At 34.1% G+C, this 23,573-nt stretch overlaps 3 protein-coding genes across 24 annotated transcripts in view; 2 read left to right on the top strand and 1 right to left on the bottom strand.

The window, feature by feature from the left end:
* Nucleotides 1-10,693, top strand: part of LOC138186767 (thyrotroph embryonic factor) — a 100,970-nt gene extending 90,277 nt beyond the window's left edge. For 3 of the 8 annotated variants that reach the window (XM_069126936.1, XM_069126938.1, XM_069126943.1), the window contains 5 exons: nt 1,395-1,540; nt 2,477-2,714; nt 3,937-4,085; nt 4,711-4,848; nt 5,542-10,693. In XM_069126936.1, the coding sequence (XP_068983037.1) occupies nt 1,395-1,540; nt 2,477-2,714; nt 3,937-4,085; nt 4,711-4,848; nt 5,542-5,628 (758 nt within the window). In that variant the 3' untranslated portion in view covers nt 5,629-10,693. The remainder of the gene's footprint in view (nt 1-1,394; nt 1,541-2,476; nt 2,715-3,936; nt 4,086-4,710; nt 4,849-5,541) is intronic. The other 5 variants (XM_069126939.1, XM_069126942.1, XM_069126944.1 and 2 more) reach the window with 3 other exon arrangements.
* Nucleotides 10,694-12,272: 1,579 nt separating this feature from the next.
* LOC138186765 (uncharacterized) lies at nt 12,273-15,454 on the top strand. The gene is made up of 3 exons (XM_069126934.1): nt 12,273-12,879; nt 12,954-13,704; nt 13,803-15,454. The coding sequence occupies exons 1-3, from the start codon at nt 12,856-12,858 to the stop codon at nt 15,005-15,007; spliced, it is 1,980 nt and encodes a 659-aa protein (XP_068983035.1). The 5' UTR covers nt 12,273-12,855; the 3' UTR covers nt 15,008-15,454.
* A 1,963-nt stretch (nt 15,455-17,417) lies between these two features.
* Liprin-gamma (liprin protein kazrin) overlaps nt 17,418-23,573 on the bottom strand; it is a 146,575-nt gene continuing 140,419 nt past the window's right edge. For 10 of the 15 annotated variants that reach the window (XM_069126926.1, XM_069126925.1, XM_069126922.1 and 7 more), the window contains 3 exons: nt 22,202-22,222; nt 19,686-19,901; nt 17,418-19,586 (listed from right to left, as the gene is read on the bottom strand). In XM_069126926.1, the coding sequence (XP_068983027.1) occupies nt 19,359-19,586; nt 19,686-19,901; nt 22,202-22,222 (465 nt within the window). In that variant the 3' untranslated portion in view covers nt 17,418-19,358. Of the gene's footprint in view, nt 19,902-22,201; nt 22,223-23,573 lie in introns of all 15 variants that reach the window. The other 5 variants (XM_069126918.1, XM_069126921.1, XM_069126932.1 and 2 more) reach the window with 4 other exon arrangements.

Genomic DNA, 23,573 nt, shown 5'->3' with positions numbered 1-23,573 from the left:
GCGAAACTAATATCATATAAATTAAATTCCTTAAAAATCGATTTTAAGTTTAATTTGCATCGTGGATAATTTAAAATTAATCTGAAAATTAAACTCGGCGAATAATTGGAAAACAACTGGAAATTCAAATTTTCGAATTCGACGATTTACGTCTTTGATAAAAGATATAAAAATATGACAAAGACGAAAAAAAACGTGAAGAATGTGGCATATAAGAAACAATTAACACAGTCTTCGAAGGGGATAAGAAGAAACGCGGAAGAAACGTGGCGAACCGAGAAGAAGAAACAGACGAGAGAAGCTGTTAGGCCGGCTCACTATTTTTGGAGGAGCATCTCCAAGGCCGCCGACTGATTCGCATGCTCCTCTTTTTCTTTTCTTCCACGAAATAATTTCTGATGGTCGCGGCTTCCGACACCGTGCTGTTGCCGGGAAAAAAAGGTGCAAAGAGGACCGGTGGAACGGGGAGGATGTATGCCATCGCTTATTCTGAAAGGCCTAGCTTCTCTATCATACTCGAAAAAACGAAGGTGAAAGAGCTACCTGAATGGACGGAAACGAGAATTCTTTTTTAAGAAATATCAACTAAATAATGGAACTTCTTAATAGCTTGAGAGTTGGACACTTTGCGAATGTCGTGTTTGATAGAGGAATAGAATGATCTATCTTTATCCGATCATTGAGGAAATCCTTTGTCATAAATTCTTCCTTTCTTCACGTGGACTTTTATTCCATCGTCTTTTTTATCCATTCTACGATGTAGTCTGAGCTATAACATTCTCACATCTTAGATGTCATCGTACATAATACAATTATTAATGCCTATTTCTTACGAAAAGTTGAATATATGTATCTTTTTGTATCTGCCGCTAGTAATGCAAGAAATTTTATTAAATGCTAATTATTTCCTAAATCATTCAAAACCTGTCCTTTCCATAGCACCTCTCCTCTGTATGATAATTCAAGAGTTCTTGTAAAAAAAACACTATTAAGTGTTAAAATTAAAAAATTTTTATTTCTTTATTGGAAAATATTTCATATATCAATAAGAATAGATAGAATTTCAGTGTAATTTCCCTTTCTAAATAGTTATCAATAATGCCAGAATCTGATGTCATAACGTTGCCTTTATAGAGAAAAAAATAACTGCGAATAAACATTAGTTAATTATTTCTTGGTTTCTGTCTATGCCATCTATCTGAACAAATGAAAAAGAATTGAAAAGTAAGAAATAAGCTTCTCTTCCATCTTTTATTGGAGAAAACGAAAGAAACTAAGTTCAGATGATACAAGATACGAGATATTATGGAAAATATGTATAAGTAAAATTTAATTGTCTTTGATGGAGTGACAGAGTTTGTAGTGAATAACGAAATGAAATTGGTGTCCTGTAGGAAAACAAGGCAAAGATGGACCGGAAGAGAAGAAGGACGCCGATGGAGAACTATGGGGCAACGTGGAAGCGCAGGCCGCCTTCCTCGGCCCAAACCTCTGGGACAAAACTCTGCCCTATGATGCCGACCTGAAGGTATTGAACCATGTATGTACAAAAACGCGATACGGTAAGCTCACAACTCGGCTGAATACGGATCCTCAATGCCTGGATCTGGAATTATTTTAAACAATCTGGATTTTTGCATTTCTTCTTTTTCCTTTTTTCTTACATCTTCCTTCTTCGTACTAATTGTGAATGGCAATTAATTGGACCTCATTCTTTCCCAGCAGTAGGAAAAATTATCCTTTGTAGTATCGTTTTGTGGAGTTTTACACAAGTGTTGCTAATATATGTAGCATTACAATAGCGATAGATTAGTGGTAGGAGTTTGGATGAAATTCCATAATGCATGGTTCCTTAAAAAACGTGTACGATTTAATCCCTATTTCCTCCTACTGATAGTTAAGAACATTATAAATTCGCCTCGTGTTTTATAGGCTACCATTTTTGATAAGAAATAACACATCGATATAGAGGCACACCACGATACAAAATTAATCTTGTCTTATTCTTTCTTTAACAGAAAAGCCAATTAACTAAAAATATCTTAATTAACCCATTAAGGATTATTTTTCAGTTAAACATGTTCATATTCTAACGACAATTTAACAAATCCCAGTAATATAAATTAATCGAAGAACAAGAAATGCAACGTTGGTCCTTAATGGATTAATTTTATTCCACGTAATAATTGACGTATTAACCAACGATCTTCCAAAGAATGTAAGGCGAAAGTCAGAGAATCCACCGAGTTAAAGAATTATTCACTAAAATCTTGCTTCTTAACAATTCAACAAAAAATGCTTGCAATAGCTCGTTTATTTGTTTTTTTCTTTCTTTCTTTTTCGCGGTTCATCTTGATACCCATGGAATGCTCGTATTAAGTAAGAACGATTGCTCGTTTCGGCAACCGATGTACGGGCACTATTTTTGTAACCGAAACGAAACCAAAAAGATGATGGTCTTTACTTCGTGTTACAGTACGTCGATCTTGACGAGTTTCTCTCCGAGAACGGCATTCCTGTGGACGGCGTGGCCGGCGGCGGACAGGGCACGATGCAGAGCGGGCAACTGCACAAGATCAACAACACCGAAACGCCAGGGCACCAAGGACCGGCCGGTCTTCACTTAGAACCGGTCACCAAACGCGAGAGATCACCCTCGCCGAGCGAATGTTGCTCCCCTGACACTATGAACCCACCCTCACCCGCGGACTCCAGTGAGTGAATTTCATTCCCTAATTCCTATCTTTTGCGATACACACTTCACACGTCGATCTCGGTGTCGATCCTGAGCAATATTAGGGTTTTATAGATTTTATGCGACTTGACTTTCTTTCGTCGAGGGAGAGCTGTCGTTTGGTAGAAGCGGATGAAGTATAACGATCTATTATTTTAGTTTCTGATTTCATTATTTTTAGAAATTTCTTACCTTTTTGTAGAAAGCATTAATATAGAATTTTGTCAACGTAGAATGTCAGGAACTTGGTGCTTAACATTTAATTCAGTTTTTTTAGCTTCATTATTTCTAGAAATGTCTTTTATGGTATAGAATTGTATTCTCAATTATATTTTTTTAACATAGAATTACTTGTATCTGCCTTTTGTATAGAATGTTGGAAACTTAATTTAGTTCGTGAGTTTCAATATTTCTTGAAATTTTATACCTTTCAATACAGAAAACTAGTGACTTTTGGGGGGGAATATGCATTGTAGGCCACTGTGACGTAATTTTTAACACAATGTTATATCAGGTCACTCGTTACTCATCCTAAAATTTCTATATTCCTTTCCCAGAATTAATTGTTTGATGCTTTAAATTATTAATATCATACAACATAGCGTTTACTATACGTAATATTGTCCGTCTCTTTTTATTCGAGTGCTGCTTTTACAAAATCTGATCCTTTCAAACGTCTTATAAGATACTCTTATATGTTTGATGATACTGTACAATTGTTCGAACCGTATAGATACTTGCAGAATTGGAAATCAATGAAATCACAAGATAGAATGAAACATGTTCATGAGTAATAAAACTCTCTGTCCCGTCCCTAATATTCTGTCGAATTAAGTCAGAATATTAAGGCGCATTTCTAGTTTTCGTTTGAATCAAATCTTTGCTATCAGGTGACACCTTAAGTTCTAAAAGTCATTTTTCTGAGAACCACCTTTTGACCAGATACGCCTATTTGAATTAATACAGCAATATCCAGGATCAATAGAATTTGAGGATTCAGGGAAGTTTGTAAAAGCTGACACGTAATTGTTCTTGTACGATTTATGGAAAGTAAGGCAACGATAAAATTACTACAGGATAATATATTTTGACGAAGTCTCAGGATCGACTCTTGCAACAGCGACGATATATCCGAGTTTCCGGACAGCGTATGAAACTAGACTAACGTCGACATTGTCGATTATTCCTTCTCCGCGCGACAGATTCCGAGGACTCATCACGAATACAATATGGCTTGTCTCTTGTAGCGCTCTCGATGGCCTCATCGGGGCGAGACTTCGATCCACGTACCCGGGCCTTCTCCGACGAGGAGCTCAAACCGCAGCCGATGATCAAGAAATCACGGAAGCAGGTCAGTTGATTGTCATATTCAAATTGAATATTTTTCATTGATCATTCGATAAATCTCCTTGTTCGAAGCATTGAATCAATAGGAAGAGCGATCCTTTATAACATCTTTTTGTTTTATTTTTATTACCACTACTCTTTGTTTTTTCATTGTATTTTCTATCTCGTTTTCTATCCTTTTATTATTTTTTTTCTTTTCTATCAAATATGTCCTTATTCGATGCTGAACTTCTCATATTTAATTGAATTATTATTTGGGACATATAATTATTATTTGAAATATTTCTTATTTTAAAGTCAAAGTAATGGAACTTAGAGAACAGAAAAAGAAAGTATTTGATTAAGTATGGTTATTATAATATTCATAAAATATAAAATAAACAGAGGTTCTACTGTACAACTAATTCTTTTATTTTTATCTCTTAGAACCATATAAATAATTTATTGAAATTCAATTTGTAAGATTTAACAGTCACTCTATGATCTTTAATAGGATTTTCAATATCTATTAAGAAATCAGAGTGGGTTTTGGTTTTTCTTTACAATTTCTCATTATAGTTTTAAAATACATCAATTTCTACGTTCGTTCTAATTTCCTGCTCTTTTCCATGCCCCGCTATCGGCTACAGTTCGTTCCGGATGACCTGAAGGATGACAAATACTGGGCGCGTCGTAGGAAGAATAATATGGCAGCGAAACGATCGCGAGATGCACGTCGCATGAAGGAGAACCAGATCGCTCTCAGGGCCGGCTTCCTCGAGAAAGAAGTAAATCTTCCCACGCCTCTAAAATTAAAGAATACACATTTAAACCAGGCTCTAAGTCTTTGCGTCGTATTGATGGAATTACGCCAATGTAGTGGAAATCATGTTCTATGTAAAACAGAATCGTTTTTGTTATGGGACACATATGGGAACAGCATCATTCCTTTTCAAACATGCAGAAATATGTATCATAGAATGAAAGTCATTTAATTGTTTTACAAATTTATCTTTGTTTCTGTAAAAGAGAGCCCTTTACTTTGCTGTACAAATACATTGAAACCATGTTTTATGTCAAACAAAATCTTTCCTAATATCAAGCTTGGAACAGTATGATTCTATCTCAACGAGAAGGAATATGTACAATGTCACTTACGCAGTCACTTACATGTTCTACAAATTTTTCTTTGCTTCTATAAAAAAATCCCTTCACCTTGAAGTACAAGTACATTTTTCAGTGATAAATATAGATTAACATTCGCTTATCTTAAAAACCAAGATGAATTTTTCTGTACAAATAAAACTTCTACTATAACTGTACCAGTCTCCAATGGAAGAATCATCCTGTTCTGAGTTAAAACATCATTTACATGAAATGTTTTGTCCCTTGGGATAATATTTGTATTATCACAGTCGATAACTTACGCTCTATTTTTAATTGAAAGAATAATTGCATGAAACAAAAATGCAAAATTTCAGAACATGGGCCTGCGGCAGGAACTGGACCGGTTAAAGAATGAGAACATGCTGCTGCGTGACAAGCTGAGCAAATACACGGACGTCTAACAGTACGCCGGGCAAGCAACAGCTCGTCGTGGTATTAAAAAAGATACAGACACGAGCGTTTGTTGTGCCAGCTCCTCCCACACACTATAGTCGCAGCACTTAGGTTTTTCGCCAGTTCGGATGAAAGAAGAATAATAGAAAAAAAGAAAAAAAAACGAAAAAAAAGAAGAAGATGAAGAAGGAAAAGGAAGAAGCGCGCCGAATCGCAAGACCATCTTCGATAAATTCGAACCAGCCCACCCTTAATCCCTAGAGGATCCTGAAGATATCCTTCGATGAGAATTTCTGCTAATTCATCTTTCTTCTCCTCTTTCCTTCGCTCTTCACATGCTCATATACATACACAAAATGTGTACACATACACACATACACATGTAATTTCTTTTAACCCATTCCCCTTTGGTCCTTCCTGAATTCCTTTCTCCCTTACCCAGCCCCTGAAAGCCACCCTCTCAAAAAAAAGTGTACATAGTTATATGTATAGTTAGATTATATATGTATACATGCATACATACACGGCCGTGTGTATGTTTGTCTGTAAGCGTGACTCTGTGCGCGCGTGTACACGCGCAACCGCATGCACACGTGTATGTATTTATACGCGTACATGTATATACCATGCAGGTGTATTAACCAGTCGGGTATATCAATTCGCTGCAACGCATTATCGAGCATTATATGTATACACATATATACAAGGAACGCGTACGTATATATCTATATACATAAAGAGACATAAGCATACACGTATACACGCGGAACCGCAGACCGTGGAATCGTTAGTGTGCGTGCCAGATGCGAATGATGCATAAACGGCAGGACACTTTGAAACTTTTCCTTTTACGTCGGGCACGTTGATCAATCAATTAAACGCTTTCTATTGACTGTGTTGTAGGAAGATTCAATAGAATTTAATCTCAATTAATTCGTTAAGTAGAAGGCCCGTAGTATTTTTTGAAGAATCCTTAATTTTTTAAACATAATAATTTGTATACTTGGATATCTCTTCCATTTCAATGCACAGTAATATTTTAATGTTAATCAAAATGATTTTACAATTGTTTTTAAATAAGATTTACGTTTGTAAAGACTAAAGAAACTGATCCATCTGAAATTAATTCTGATCTAAGATACTTTTTCATTAATTACTTGATTAGAAAGTTCCTATTAATGATATAGTTGGAAGATTTGAATTTACTGGAGTAAAATTAAAGGAAAAGCGATCTATTGGAAGAATTATCTTAACTGTATTTACTAAACATCTGACACGCACACGGTAATCGCCACATAAACAGGGCTGGAGCTGATTAGAGTAATAAGTGAAAGATGTACGAATGTGTTAAACACAGATAGGCGCGCGTAGAAATGATCGATAGTTGGAAAATACGGCCGCAAGCGGTCCTTAAGCGTCTATTTAATCACACGCTGACTCTCGAGCTTCTGTTTGGTTCTTATACAATGCAGCCCCCAAATCTGATTATTGCGGATACATTCTTGATCTAACGTTTTTCTCGGTAGTCTAACTCCAAACGAGCCATGAAGCAGCGATTTTAAGGTTCTTGAATGACGTCTAAACTGACCAAATACAATAACTAACATTATTGTATTTCGACGTGGTTTTGTAACCTATCTGCATTATATTTTAAAAGAGTATCCAGTGAATTTTATATTGGTTGTAACATTTTCTAATGGAACTTTTAATATTAGAGAAGAACGAGAAGCGAAAGAATATCCGTAATTGGTGATTTATTAAGAAAAAGGAAAAAATGAGAAACAAAGAAAGGAAAAAGAGTTAATTACAAACGAAGGATACTTGGGAGAACGACGCTTTTCTGCGCACGGACTAGGTCCTAGTTCTCTAAGAAACGTTAATTACTGTAGCGTATCCCACAAGTGGTGATGGTACACACACAAGTGATTCTAGTTGTTTTTATCGTAAGATAGAGATCAAGTGCTTCTTTTTTTCATACATAACGTTTTAATCTCTCTCCTCTCTGTAGCGTTTCGTTTTTTCGGCGCTCGGTTGTATGCCAGTTGGATGAGTCGCTCGAAGAGCAACATACACTCTCTCGAGTGCGGGGAAAGCGTCGCGACGCATCTTTTATTATCGTTTTATCATGCTTCGACGTAGTCGATGGCTGTCCGACAATGGATTCTCATTAGATGTTGTCTATGGTGCTCCTCCCTTTTATCTTTTGCTTTTCTACTTCATCCTTCAATTTTATCAATATTCAGTATATATTTTATATACACAGTTTAGGGAAGCAGTGGTCTAGTAATTTGGAACTCCTTCCATCTTTCCTTTCTTATGCAATGGATATATTATTGGCAAATAATTTCTTCTTTCTAGTCTTTTTTTTATCAATTCTACTACTCTTTTATTCGTTTGACCTGTTCTGTTATTTCTTCTATTAAATCTAGCTCTTCATTTCTTCATTCCTATTTCTTCTCCGTTCAGTTTCCCATTGACATCGCATTATTTTATTGTTATTCTTCTCTTTCTATACTTATCTGTCTGTTGCTAATAATATATTTCTGTTATCTATCTATTTATCTCTTGATATCTATCTTCTTTATATTTCATTTGCCCATTGTTTCAATATGTTCCCACACAAGCACCATACAACTTGGATCTTTTTTAAATGTTTATTGTTATCTGTAAATATTTTTTACTAAGTACCACCATACTATTAGTTCTTTTTTATGGCAAGATATAATTGCATAAATCAAAATTCTAGAGAATCGTATAATGATCATTCATAAAAAGGAGATGAAGAGTACTTTTTTATTGAAAGAAAAAGCAATTGCATGTTCCATTGTTAATGACGCCACGGCGAGAGTTATACACATGATCATAGGAATAAATCATGTATTAAAAGGGCTACCTTTCGGACAAGAATAAATAACGTATATCTCTGTTCGTAGTTGCTTCCTCTTGTCTGACAAAGAAAAGCAAAGAAATTCAAATGCGAAAAAGAAGAGTAATCATGAGCTAAGCCCACTCATGCGCCTTTCACGAATAATACACATGCGACTAATATTTTATGTACTGTTGATGCGCTAAATGATAAGGGATTCTGCTCGTTGCAACGCTCAGTGACAATAATCGAGTATAATTATTATATACACATGTTTTTTAGCACCTTCTGCGACGTGAAATCGGCATTAAGAACATGTTCCCGGTGGAACTTTTTTTATATTGCGCCTGTTATTCATTTGTTACATTATTAATTTGTTATTTTATCATTTTTTATCTGTTCCTTTTGACCCTACACTACACGAATTCTCAAAGAGCTTATAACGTATAATGATATATATATATGATACATCATAGATACTATCATATATACGTGTATATTTGTAGACATATACAAGATGAATTAATTTTATAGAAGGCTTTGCCAATGACAGATTCGCTTCGAAACCGCCAGTTTTTTATACGGCAATTACATTTTCTAGTTAATTAAAGTATACGTACTCTGTACATTTGTTTCTTTATTTTTGCGATCACGCGTTAAAACTTCATAGAATCGACTCTATTTTATAATTGTAAATTTTAGTTGGATACAGAGTCCATGTATAATTAATCGTGTCGACGATATGGAAAATTGTTTTACGTCTTGTTATCATATATATATATATATATATATTTTCTTTTTTTCGCCGAGATTTTATGCACGTTGTATAATATGAAATTTTTGTGTAGTTTATAGTATATACGCGAGTGAATCTCGTAACTGCAAAAACGAAATTACACGCGAATTGCTTTTTCAGTTTAGACTCGTGATTCAGCTCCTAGTAAAATACGATTGGAGAAATTCGTTTAGACGTATCCCTTTACTTGATTGCGAAGAAAAAATGAAAGGCACAAGTTAGACAACAAAAAAGCGATTTACGAATGTGACATTTATAAATGCATTGCTAACTCCATGCGTGAGGATTGTGATAGAATGAGGTAACACAGATACAGATTAGATTAAGAACATACAATGCAAGGAACATCTCCGCACTCATTGTTCAATCAGATCACACATAAAACACGTCGCTTTTTTGGCATGCAGCCTGATTACCTGAAAGATAAACAGAACTCATTAGATTGTAACATCCGATGCATCGAAAGCTATTTAAATATGAATAATGGAGAAAAATTGTCACATAATGCCTAACAAAACGTACTTTTTGTATCTTGTAACTGCGATTAGTAGCGTCTAGCGACAAATTACAACAAAGCCAGGCATTTTTTGTTTCTTTTCCGATTGTTATAAATAGACTGTGGACTCTGTAAATTATATTCATAAAAATATGAATTTCCATGTATATCCGCGGTCTAATTATAAATAATCCCTGCGTCGACAGTCGCCCTGAAGATGTAAAAAAAAAGGAAAAAAAAAAGAAAGCAAAGAAAGTTGAGAATGAAAAAGAGACGCTCGTTCACGTTTCTCGAAGATCGATATTTGTATAAGTACCTTCTAGTACAAGTTGCTAATTAATTAAACTACTTCGTAGCTTTCTAAGTGACCGGTCTTGGATCTCGGCACAGTTTTCAAACAATGACAAAACGATGAAGCGCAATAGTGTTTGTTGGTTATGTAAAATGAAAACAAAGGAAATAGAAAAGGTAAACAATGTGACCACGTGCGTGCGCACGTGGCGTATGCGCGCGCGCTGAATACTGCAGTCTGAGGATAGCGAAGCAAAAAGAAAAAAAATCTATAAAGAGAAAAAATGTCGTAAAGGAGAAATCGTAGAAAAAAAATAATTAGAGAAAAACACGGTAGATGCAACTGACAGCTTTGCTCCAATTAGAATTTAACGACGATGACAGAACGGAAGAAAAAGTAAAAAAGCCAAAAAAAAGCAGAAAAGAAAAGAGCAGAAATAAATGCAACACAATGGGAAGAGTTTTAGGTGACGTCGCCGCGTCCATTTAAATGACACGCCATCCGATCCATTTGAAACGAAAAAAGATGAGAAAACAGTACACGCGAGAATTAAAATACGACCACCAACGTCAAAGTGTATCACATTTCGAGAAATATATGTATTTGTTATTGTTTTCATTGAATTATATTGTTATACCTAATCCCGCATCCATTTGTTCGTTTAAACTTATTACTACGCTGGTAATATACGCTGAAATGCTTTAAATAGTCTGGAATATTTAATAATTCTGTCACTATTGATATGATCAGATTATACATAACGATAATCAGTTGCAGAAAGTAGTGAGAACAATCCGTGGTTATTTAAAGGACATTCGTATATTATTTCATGTATGCTGTATCTATATTTAATTGAAAGAATATATAGGGATCTTAATTTTAAAATAGCTGACAAAAGAAACGAGCAATGATTCATTACTTGCTTGCGAAACTATAGTGGCCTCGATATAGTACAAATATAAAGTCTGTTTCATGGTGGGTTTCTGAAAATTAATCACGCTGATATAATGGATTTCATAACCACGAGGTGGACTGGCTAGTACTAGTCGTACGATGATTCTTGAATGAAAACGGTACGAATGTTTCTTTACATTCAAAATAATGTTTGAGTGAACAAAATAATTGTAAGGAGAGTGCGCACAAACGCACCGAAAGAATGTTGACTTGTTTCTCTTGCGATTCTTTGGACAACATCAGTTCAGCGTAAGGAACAGTTCACTGACAAATGTGCACAGTTTTGTATGTGTATCTTTGTCTCTATCTCTGTTGAATACCGTGAATTCACCATCGAATCGTCTATCCATAGAATCGTGTGTCGCACAATGTCGCTCTCTTTCCACTGGCATTCGTATACTTTATCCTTGTCGCACAATGTCGCCAGTACATGACTTATCCGTAGATGGAAATTTTATTACTCGGATAAGTCATGTCCTACCATCTGTCAAACATAGGAGGAACAGCAGATTAGGACACTTAAGGACAGATGGCAGTACATGACTCGTCCATAGAGTAGAATCGCAATATTGTGCGACAAGGACAGACAATCATGCGGCGATAGAAAGAGACGGCAATACTGTGCGACAAAGATAGACGATACGAGAAGTGGTAGAAAGAGATGGCGTTACTATGCGACGAGGACGAACGACACGGACGGTGTTAAACAAAGAAAGCGATACAATCGTGATAAGGACAGATATATACATTTTGTAAAGTAAACGATATGAAGAATGTTAGGGGGTAAGCGTCAGTGTGCAAATCGGCTAGTTTTCAATGTATATTTTCAAGTTAGTTTTTTTATTTACTTCACAAGAAGAATAACGTAAAATATTGATATTGTTAAGTGGAAAAAAATAATTAAAATTATTACTGAGGCGCCAAAATTATTTATCATACATATACGTAATATAGGCGTAATATATCTAATTTCCATTAGTTAAAGGAATAAATTACAAAAAGTGACAAAACAGTTCGAGAAAATTGATAAATATTGGTAAGTATTAAAAAAATCGCTGTGGATACGCATGTTCCTTCCGCTAATTACTTCAAAGGAAGAAACGTGCGTATAGTTCTGCCGTTGGCCGTTAGAAGCCCTTGTTCTTATTGCGCATCATTTTGCTGACTTTGTTAATATTGCATCGATGATCTCCCTATTCACCCTGATATATTTACATACATATGTATGTTGGTCATCTGGTTTCAACTGTTTCTCCGGTTATGTTCCAGTGACAAAGTAATGAAAACGGCACTATTATTCATCTTTAATAATTACATTCTATTTTCAATGCAAAAAGAATATTTGTAACATTTTTCTATATAACGAAATAATCGTAAAATGTAGTGTTATATAGGGAGGTGAAACATATGTTACTAGAAAGGGGATTCCTCGTTGTACACAAAATTTCTGTTCTCTTTCATCTGTCTTTAATGTATCCATAGTTCTAATAAAACATTTATTCGTTTTTTTTGAATACTAACGTTTATGCGAATAGCAATTTGCATACACGCTTAATTAAGGTCTATTATGTTATATATTGTGTTATACTTCTACAATAAGCTGTTTCAAAGTGTTATTTAACCATCGCTTATACGAGCAGTAACTAAAATTAGATTTGTTTGCAGTTAAACACAATTACGATTGTTAGGTAATTGTGGGAAATCATATGTGTTAATCATATTATCTTATATTCAGTTATAAATACCCGTTTTGGTGTAATTATTCGAACTGGTGTATTTTAAGGAAGCTCAAAAATTATTTTAAAAATTATTATTATATTTAAAAACCGATATGGCTTGTTTGAACGATGAAAAAGTAAATTTATATGTCTTTATCATTAATTTTCAGCTATTTATTTAATGCTATACTTATAATTTGATGTATTTTAGACAGAAGCAATAAAACTTGCCAAAGAATATCAGCAACATTATTATGAACTGCTTCCTGATTGGTTTTTATATGATTCTGAAAATTATGAACTTATAAGACATAAGATTGGATATGCCTTGTTTGGTCTTCCTAAAGTTGATAAAGACATAGAAATATCAGCTACCTGTGAAAGTAAAACATCGGGCAATAACCAGAAGAATGATATATTTAGTAAAATAGTGTACGATAAGAGGATGTGTGAAGCTATAGATACAATATATCGACAGATAATGAAGTTTGGAAGAGATAAAGTGGATAGTACTATTTATATTGGAATTATATTTAATGTGATACTTTTACAAGCAGATATAAACCAATCCAATAAAAAAAAAGATAAACCAAACAAAGAATCTAATAACATAAGTAGCATACCAATATTTAAGCTAAAAACAGAAACATATGGTATATCTTATATTGACAATGAAGGTAGAATGTATAAAACTTGGAATGATTATGTAACAAATAATACATTGCCTCAGTGTACTATGATTTTACCAAAGAATGGTTTGTATCAGTATGATCCAAATTATAAAGTTACAGAATATATTTCAACTGCATGGGTTCAGATATTAGACTCACCTGCTTGTGCTGTTAAAACTAAAGTTCTTAAAGGTATTGATATAACTGCAAATACATTGTCTGTAGCTACTACTATAGGATTTGGAGCTGCTAGCTTGTTAACACCTATTGCACCAGCTGTTCTTGCTGCAGGTATGATTGTATAATTGTTTTATTTGTAGGGATATGAAAGTGATTCAATTTTCATTTCCCTTTCATCTCAATTAATTGAGCAAAATTATTATCATTAGGTCTTATTCAGAGTGGCATCTGTGGAACATGGATTATTGCGAGAAATTCTCATAAATTAGTAGATTTTGCCAAGCACAAACAATCCATTGTTCCTACAAATAAGAAAGCACTTTCTGCCTGGGTTGGAATAGGTAGTACAGCCTTATCGTTAGGAGCAAATGGTGGAACTATGCTCCTCTCTAAAGCTTTTGAAAAAAGCTGCACCGTAGGTGTTGCAGCTAAAGCAGCTTACAATTCTCTGATATTAAGTAATTTATCAATGAATGGCATTGGTATAGTTTATCAAGGATATTGTTTAATTGACAAATACAAAACAGAAAGAGATGTTGATTTTTTGGATATAGTTATATTCACTTCGCATGTTCTGTTCTTTAGTAATGCCCTATTAAACACCAGACTGGCTGGTGAACTCATAGAGTCATCTAAAGGTACCATCTTTGAAAAATTTAAGGCTTCTTTGAGAATTAGTCGCCTAAAGGAAGAGTTTGATAAAATGAATGCATACACTGATAAAGGCACACAAAGTAGATCTGAAGGCATTATGTACAAAATAAAGCAATTTACCAACAAAGAAGATTTCTTATATGGTTTGAATAAATTAAGCTGGAGAGAGAAATTTCCAATAAAATATCAAAATAATAACATTGTGATAAATAATAGAATATTCATAGATCCTGTTCAGTTCACAGGACATTTACTGACAATTGGCACAGTCGCATTTAATTTAATAAATTCGGATTCGTCAATAGCGTCCAAAGAAAGAAACGATGTGATGATTAAGCTAAAACTTTTACTTAGACAATTATTAAAAGATTTTTACGTAGAATCGAACGATGAACAGATGCCTGATATTAATTATTTTAATGATATTTTGCAAGAAATGAAATACTTGGATAACGCGATGGATATACTGACTAAGTGTTTTAAAATTACTATTGTTATATTAGAACATTGCAATGATCCCAGACAGTTTTTATGCGAAGCTATTTATTTCTCCTGGACGTATTGCAAAGCAAATTTAAAAGAATATGTTATAAATCTTAGTTCCGCTCCGAGAAATAGGATATTCCATGCATTAGCGAAGATTGTTACATTTTTATACGAATGCATCGAGGCAATAGGGAATGAATTATTCTCAGCTTTTTACGCGTACATGATGAATACAAAACTAGCTATTGATACTCAGTATTGCTCATCGCTGTAGTGCTGCCTTTAGTAAAATATCTTATTCCTGTTTCATTATTTAGAATAACGGAATATTCAATTATTACTTTATATTGCTTTATTGATGATATTATTTTAAGTTAGAGGGAAGAATCTGATTGATAGAGTTTAGTTGTCATTTATTGTGAAGAAAGTAAGTGTTATTTATTATATTTTTAATATTTGTACATTTATAAGAACTCGATGTAACAACTTGAAAATGAATAAATAAATGAGAAGGACGAGAAGGAAATCTTACTTCTTGCACAGAAGTGAAGGCATTCGTTTATTTCGTTTCTCCCAAATATTTAGATACAACTCACACAAATATATACAGACGATACTGAGCACATTTACAATTGTTTCATCTGATCATTGGTCGCGTTATCGTTTAAGAGACATTTATAAAGCAAATGTTACAATTGTCGTCGATCTCGATCGATCGTGATTATCGTATGGGTGCGCGCATAATAAATTAAAAACCTAAGCTATAATTTATTCGAATAAATTACTTAGGTATACGACAGTCGAGTGAATAGATCACTCTTGGATTAGTATTGACCCATCGTTTATTGATCACTAAACGATGTTAATACTCGTCCACGTATTAAACGAATTTACGGATATAAAATTTTCCAATTTAATCGTATAACTTAACACCGAGCATAAATACAATGAGAAATGCTACGAATAAATATTAATTATTGAAATTTCTTTATCTACAAAATATATCGTCTTGTTACGCAAGCGTAATTAAGAATAATGGATTTTAACGTGCGATTCGATTCGATTCTGGCGGTTCTTTGGAACATGATCCAGAATATCCGACGTTTTCTTCTTTAATATTAATTATTATAAAGCGTGTTATAATAATTAATATCGTATACAGACGACTGTATAAATACATCGTGGACTATATTCGGTACATGCACGCATTTTCATTTCTTTTTTTTTTTTTGTTTAACAGTTATACAATTAATTACATCATAACACGTACTTTTTAAACGATGACCACCATTCGAACTCTGGTGTTTTAAACGTTTCCGTAAATGATATTGTTTAATTCGCTTATTTAATCATTTGCAAACATCGTTTTCCTTATGTGCGTTGGAAGAAACAAAAAAAGGAAAAAGGATATTTTATTTCTCACATATCTGCACCACTTTTCGACTTCGTATCGTTTTATGTATGTATTTATATACAATTATCACGTAGAAAACGATAACGAAAGTGCAGAAAAAATAGGTATCCTGGATATCGAGCAATATTACGCACGATATGCAAAAATGCAGAATATATAATATCGTTCTGTCCATTTCCATCTTTCTCTTTTCTTTAATTTTAGAACTGACTGTAGTTTGGTCGTCGATTTCTTCTTTTTCTATTCTACATCCGTTCTTCGATAAATAAAATAGGTTTTTACCTATCCTGTTTTGTGATTTTTGTTGAGAAACAGCCACTGGAATGTGTATATGTGTGTATAGTTTTACTGAACGTTTATTGAATGTGTTCGAATAGTTATGTAGAATTCGATGGAAGCCCCTGTACGCTTCTGCTTCTGCTTCTTCGATTCTGTATCTTTAAGTAGATACAGGCAGAAGATAATACATTCTGCTTGCAATTATTCTCAAATTATTATTATCAATATTATCAATATTAAATAATATCAATATAAATATTTTATGTTAATTTTATATTAATGTAAATATATTCTATAATTATTTATATCAGTAATATTAATAACATTGATAATATCGATAATCAAATTATTAACTACGATACACTTAGTATCCATTACTTAAAGAACTCTTCGTAATATTCTCTTCTCTCCACGCAAGTTTCAAGGATAAGATTCCTTCCTTTTTTCACAGAAGATCTTGAGCTTCCAAATTCGAACAGTCTTATAATTAATTCCAGATTTAAACGTCGGCTAAGTAAATTCTTAAAATTACGTGAAACGATGACCGATATTGTGTGCATGAACGCGGCTGCTGATTATACGTACAAATGAAAATTTCGGGCAACGACGAATAACTCGGACTCGAAAAATCGCACGATCGATGTCCAAAATACGTATTCCTTTTCCTAATTGGTCGTATTCTTTCGTTGCGATTCCTGGATACGATAGAGCGAAGATGAGTCGTTTCGAAACCTCGCGTTTGGCAGCGCACTGCGGCTAATTATTGCTAGACTGCTGATATTTATGCATTTATGGGATATTTAATGATATGTAAAGATAGACAAATATCAAATCAAACAAATATCAATATCAAAAACAAAGTAGTCGTTTTAATTTGTAGAATGTGAAGCAAGTTTCTATTTAGTTGTTTAAAAAAAAAATATTAATTTGCATAAACATTCGCAGTCTAATTATGACGATTTATATAAATTGGTAACAGGATCCAATTTCTAGTCTGTACATTCGAACGATTAATTATCCACTGCACGGATAATCGCTACAAGTTTCCATCTAATTAACTTTAAACGCCCATATTTAAATACTGTTCGTCGTTTTCTTTCGTTAACTTGGAACGATTTGCTTCGGTTCAGTAGTATGCTCAGCAAAGTCAATCGCGTTAGTACTAGTCGTAATTTAATTTACGGATAATACAATTTAACACATCCTATGCACACATATAATTACACGGTTGATGAAAATAAAATATTCATTATGCGAAGAAAAATGGTATTCAAAATTAATGTACTAAGTATTTAGCGCAAGTACCATTTTCTTTTTTATTAAAATATCTATAAGTATGTCTAGGCTCGATCTGTAAAAAATTAAAATTGCACAGTGATTCGTAAATTATTTTGATAAATTTCATTATCACTTCCTTCTGCTGCTCATACTACTGATGCAAATTGTACCGATGACTTAGTATTATTATATCCATAATGTCCATTAACCTGTTAACTGGGTAGTTCCTTAACCAGAAGCTTTTTTTGGCACAGAATTAAAAATTGAAGAAAGTCTCGTATTAATTATAATTATGATATAAAAATGCAACGTTAGATTAGAAATAGGAATCTTCGAATAAATAAATTGCTAAATTCATGACAAATTGAAAATGAAATTGAAGGACGAGTTAACTCGTCTTTCCCGGTTAACAGGTTACGCGCTATAAAACTGGTCCTGGATGTATCCGACTGCTACATTGTTGCACTTCGGAGATGCATTCGATTACTGTACAGAATGGCTCGTCTTCGTGGGATTAAAACTGATCAATCGTTGTGGTAATCTTTCAAATCCCTCGAGGGTTTTAATACTAATACGACCAGACTAAGTTCAGGACTTGTTGTTAGAGTCTCTTTCGTACGATAGATCAAGCTTCTTTCCGATTATATCACACTTGCGAACGCTGAAATAGGTGCTTTTCATTCTTATGTCCCCATATAGGCACATCAGGTTCTCTCATTCAAGTCTGTCGATCGCTACAGTATTATTTCGACCATATAATCTTCGATACCACTGAAATTCTTTAACCCTTTCACTCTTGTTTTTGTTAATTTTGATTATACTAACGGGTTATAGCAGCTGCATGCCATTTCATAAGTACTGCCCAATTATAGAAAGAAGTATAAAAACAAGCTTCTTCGTATCTTCCTATTTTCATATCTTTCAATAATAGTGATCATTTTATATCTTCATTTAGTGGAAGATCGTACTAAAGTATAATAGTGTACTAGAAAGATAAATAATAAATTTAATGTCTTTAGACAAAATGTAATAAACGTAGCGAGCTTTAAAAGTTTATGTCAGTTTGCTATAAACTGGTTATTCAACAGATATTACCTTCTTACATAGTTGTGCAGTATAGCTGAGTATAGATGATCCGGATAAATATTTTAGATAAACGGAATGCTTGGTAAGGTTTTAATATGTTATTAAGTTGCGTGCAGTAACAGTAATTAAATGGTAGAGGGAATTTACGGACAATAATGTATATCATATACCCATGAAATAGTTCATAAGGTAAATAAATTAATTAAATAAACTACACTACCAATATCAAATTCCATAAATAAACAATTCTGTAACTTCACAACAATCCTGCATTCCAGAAAACTCTTCGAGATACACCATTTCAAGCATTCCTCCCAGGGGATACTTCAAATCCGACCCAAACCATAATTCCTTATCTCTACTGCAAAGCGCCAATTCACCAGTGAAAGGGTTAATAATTATTAATCGAACTCCGGCAAGCCCAGCTTTTCCACGTTAAATCACAGCTCTGTCCCCTTTGGCGACACTTTGGTTACCAAGCCTAATTAAAATAGCCATAACCAAACGAGGTGATTCGATTCGTCACGAATCGTCACCGTGATATCACCGTGGATATTTTCGAGACCAGCTAAGCTAGGTAAGTCCTGGGGTTCGTTTTGGGATTGCCAGAGTCGTCTTTCGTGGTGCACGACCAGGCCTCCTCCGCTAAGCTTCCGTATCTCTGAACCCCTGGAAATGGCGGCCCGGTGCTTTGTGGTGAGTAATAACCGCCCTTCAGCTGATAATAATTACTAGTCTGTTGGTACTGGTACTGATCGCCGTGCAGAACGTTGCTGTAGCCGGAATACGAGCCATACTGCGAAGAAGAGTACGATGAAGAGTATCCTCGCTCGCTCAAGCTTCGATAAGGCCCCGGATGTTGGGGCCTACCCTCCTGTCAAACGGGCGTGCTTACTGCTGCGCTTGTTATATAGTCGATGTCACCTATACTCTTCACTCGGCGATGTCTCTTGTTGCCTGTGATGGGTCTAGGTGGCAGTTGCGGGGGTGGAGGAGAATTGCTGCGAGCGCTGCTCATATACTGGCTAGCCAGGCTTCCGGTATCCGACGAAGAAGATGGAGAGGCCTTCTCGCTTCTGGGTCGGAGTCCAAAGGCTCTGCTTAACGATCCCTGTTGAAAAAGGTGTAATATTGAATTAATTGGAAATTTGGTTGAGATAGTTTGAGACCCATTTGTAATATGAGAAATACGGTAGGTCTCGTTTTTGACGTTTCGCGTGGGGCAAATATTGAAATATTTTTCATGGTGTAACATTGCGGAGAAAATATTCGTTTCTCTCGATATTACGGAAAAAATATTGGAATACAATTTCTAGCGCAATATTGCAGGGATATTGGAATATTTTCCTTTGAAATATCGTGAAATTGACTGTAGCTATGGTGTACCGGTGGTAACAAATATTTTAAAGAGAAGGGAGGTTCCATTTGCGCGCAAATTTCTCTACGGTTGGCACCGTATAAACGAATTCTGTATGCTTATTCATTTACTATTTTTTAATCTCGTTTGAGAAATACGAGGTTTTAATTACTGTAAATAAAAAAATTTATTTTTTATTATTACTATACTATTATTAATATAACACTACAATGACCCCAGAGCTGAAAAAGTAGCAATTTGTAATCTAAGTGAAAAGTTAAATTAGAGTATTTAATTAAAACATAGAAAATGTAGCAAAAAATATTTCTGTTTCGCAATTACAATGCAGAACCAATGATTCACACAATATAGAACGTATACCAACCGCAAAAAAATTCGTTTCCGTTTCTTTGTATCAAAAGATATATCTACGCTGTCTTTCTATTAATTAGATATTAATAAAATTTGTCCAACACGTCAATACGGAGACCTACAATATTTCGAAGAATCTGTGGATCTCGACTTCCTCGAGGGGACGATGCTACGAGCAAACGAGCTATCGGGGTGTCTAAGATGACGGGTCTTGTGAAATTGCGTTTCAAAATGTTCGAAGAGAAATGGTTCTCTGTGGCTGAATTGGTTGAGTCTGCAGTATCGAAATGTTTCGAAACCGAGACTTCTTTGATAACGTTTCTCTTCCTTTGAGAAGGCATTCGAATACTTGTTAAACGAATTTCGAAACAGTTTCGTTGAAAGAACATAAAAGGGAGAAGGCGAGGGATAATTGGATACTACAAGCTGGGGATGCACGTGCAGCGACATAAGGAAAAAAAGATTTCTACGATTTAGATTTCACGAAATTACCCAAGTCGTTTCTGAATAATATGAGATACGATCTTGCAGGATTGGAAGACTAATAATTCATCGCACTAAAGATTCACCTCGACGATTGGTTAGTCATTGGCACAGTCAAGAGAACTGAAGAAATGGTTTATCTTCTAAGAAACAGGGGAAAAGAAAAGAAGAGAATATTTGAAGCTATAAAAATTAAAATGTTTTACGGTCAAGTTGAGATTCAATCGAAGATTGGCTAATAAGGAAATTTATAAACATTTATTAAATTTATTAAATAATATCTCCTAAGACATAAGTATCCTTTTATTTATTCATGCAGATAAAACATTTTCCTTTGGTAAATAATCTAAGATTTTTACACATTTATATGCATACTGAAAGAAACTGAATAAAATGGGGATTTAACTTCTTTCGTTACAATTAAGTACACCTGATACTCGTTTTACACGGTACTTTCCTTTTAACGCCCTCTGGTTACAGTTAAGCGATTTTTTAATACGTTTCATTGTTCCACTGTAAATGATACCAATCTCGAAAGCTTTGCACGATTTAAAGGGTGGTTGAGATCTTGTATGGCTTGTTGTAAAGAATTGTTAAAAGAAAAAACAAGACATACGTCATTTCAACTGATACAGAACGGTCAAGCGAAAGATATTTCGATGATTTCTTCACAGTAATAAGAAAATGTTTCGTTGTAATGTAACAAAGAATAACGATGAATAAAATGTCAATTTTTGAAGGAAATATTATTTTGACTTTCGCTAACACAAGTTTTATACTTTGTTGCAGATCAATTATTTCACGACTTTTTTAAGGGTTTTTTTACATGGTAAAACCCATCCACCGTGTAAAAACAACTGTATGTAACTTACATTACAAAAATTTGCATTTGAAATATCGTAGATTTGATCGAATTGCTATATTCATAGTACACAGTAAAAAAATTTAACACATATGATTACAGTTATCCATAATAGCGAAAGGGTCAATAGGATTTTGATGACTTGTATCGTATTTGTTAAATCCTGATTAGCCAATTTCGACGTAACTACATTCTTCGTCTAATCTATGAAAGGGGCCCAACATAAAATTAGTAATGACGACTACGAGATAGTTCATAAGGTATTGTAAGAAAAATGAATATCAAAAGAAAAATGATTATCTATCATGATATACGCAAGTAAGTTATGGCCGCATACCTGTGAGCTCTTCCACGACAACTAGTAAAGGACGAAACAAGGCGGATTAAGAACCCACATTGTGAATTCCACATTGAAATCATCAGTTTATATTTACACAATGGCTCGTCATTGTTATAATCAGTGTTTTAGATAGCTAAAAATCGAACGTCCGCACTTTCTGCCTTTCGTATTCTGTTTTTGTATTCTTTTCTCTCTTTTTTATGCGATTATTCACTACAATTATCGTATTCTTAAAAACAGAACACTCTGGTTAACATACATGAAAAAGGAGAACGTGATAATCGATCGTTGCTTCTTTATGTACAGTGTTTACAGTGTGACGGCGATACAATCAGCCTTTTAAAGGAAATCTTCTAGTATTTGAGAATAATTAGGAATCACGATATTTTATATCGTAAGTCATCGAGCTCTTTATAAAAAAAAAAAAAAAGAGGAACAAAAGTTATTACCTCGAAACGGAAAAAGAGATTAGAGATTAAAATTCAGAAAAACATTGTTTTAATTGACACTTTGATATTTTCAATACTTAGATTAGTAGAAATTGAAGATTGCTATGGGATATTTTCTAAAGTAAATTTTAGAATTTTAAATCATAACTGATATCGTTGAATCTTAAGTGATAAAAAATGTAGGTTTTTGAGTTAAATTACTTGCAATTTCTAGTTACGTGTGATAAATCCCTTCGACGAAACATAGAATATAAAATAGAATTCAATAACCATATAAGTAACCTACGGTCCAATAATACTAATCGAAACTTATGATAAATCACTAAAATTGTACTACTAATTTCCTAAGAAATAAGTGATCTAACACAGAGAAACGAGAAGTCAAAGAAAATTGGAAAAAAAACGTTCCACTAATAAAACAGTAAAAACACGCAATATACTCACAGTTCGATGAATTACGATGGTAAAATATATTTGATCGGGCAATCAGCTAAATTTGATTATGTTAAGCTCATCGTTTGCGAACGTGGCGAATTCTCACGATCCTTATGAAACGTGATAATAAGTGATTCGCTGCGATCATACGGAGAGAATCGTCAACGAGGGTTTACAAGTTTTACAAGTAAATAACTAAGTACAGGGAGAGGACTGTTTGCGTAATTCCTACAGTTACAGGCGATACGATTTGCGCTCGTACCCTGAATCTCAGTCTTTTTCTTTCTTTTTTCAGGTTTTTTTTCCTAAGACAATGATAAATTCCAGGCGAATAATAATATCGTATTGAATCGGAAAGAAGAAACGAATTTCTGTTTCTCGGGCTCGTCGGACCGACGACGAAAATTTTCCATGAATTTCATTTAAAATTAATTTAACGTATGAGAAAATTATTGTACCAATGATTCTCTGATTATCGTATCAGT

The sequence above is a fragment of the Bombus flavifrons genome, chromosome 14 (assembly GCF_040668555.2).
Source record: "Bombus flavifrons isolate JBK064 chromosome 14, iyBomFlav1_principal, whole genome shotgun sequence".
In the NCBI taxonomy this organism is placed as follows: Eukaryota; Metazoa; Arthropoda; class Insecta; order Hymenoptera; family Apidae; genus Bombus; species Bombus flavifrons.
Note: the sequence above shows the minus strand (reverse complement) of the source record. Positions and strands in the feature narration are given on the sequence as shown.

Excerpts from the sequence above, each read along its gene's own strand:
- LOC138186765 (XM_069126934.1), top strand. The coding sequence starts at position 12,856 with ATGGCTTGTTTGAACGATGAAAAA. Across the intron at positions 12,880-12,953 it reads CTTGTTTGAACGATGAAAAA|ACAGAAGCAATAAAACTTGC; the intron begins GTAAATTTATAT and ends GATGTATTTTAG. Across the intron at positions 13,705-13,802 it reads ACCAGCTGTTCTTGCTGCAG|GTCTTATTCAGAGTGGCATC; the intron begins GTATGATTGTAT and ends TATTATCATTAG.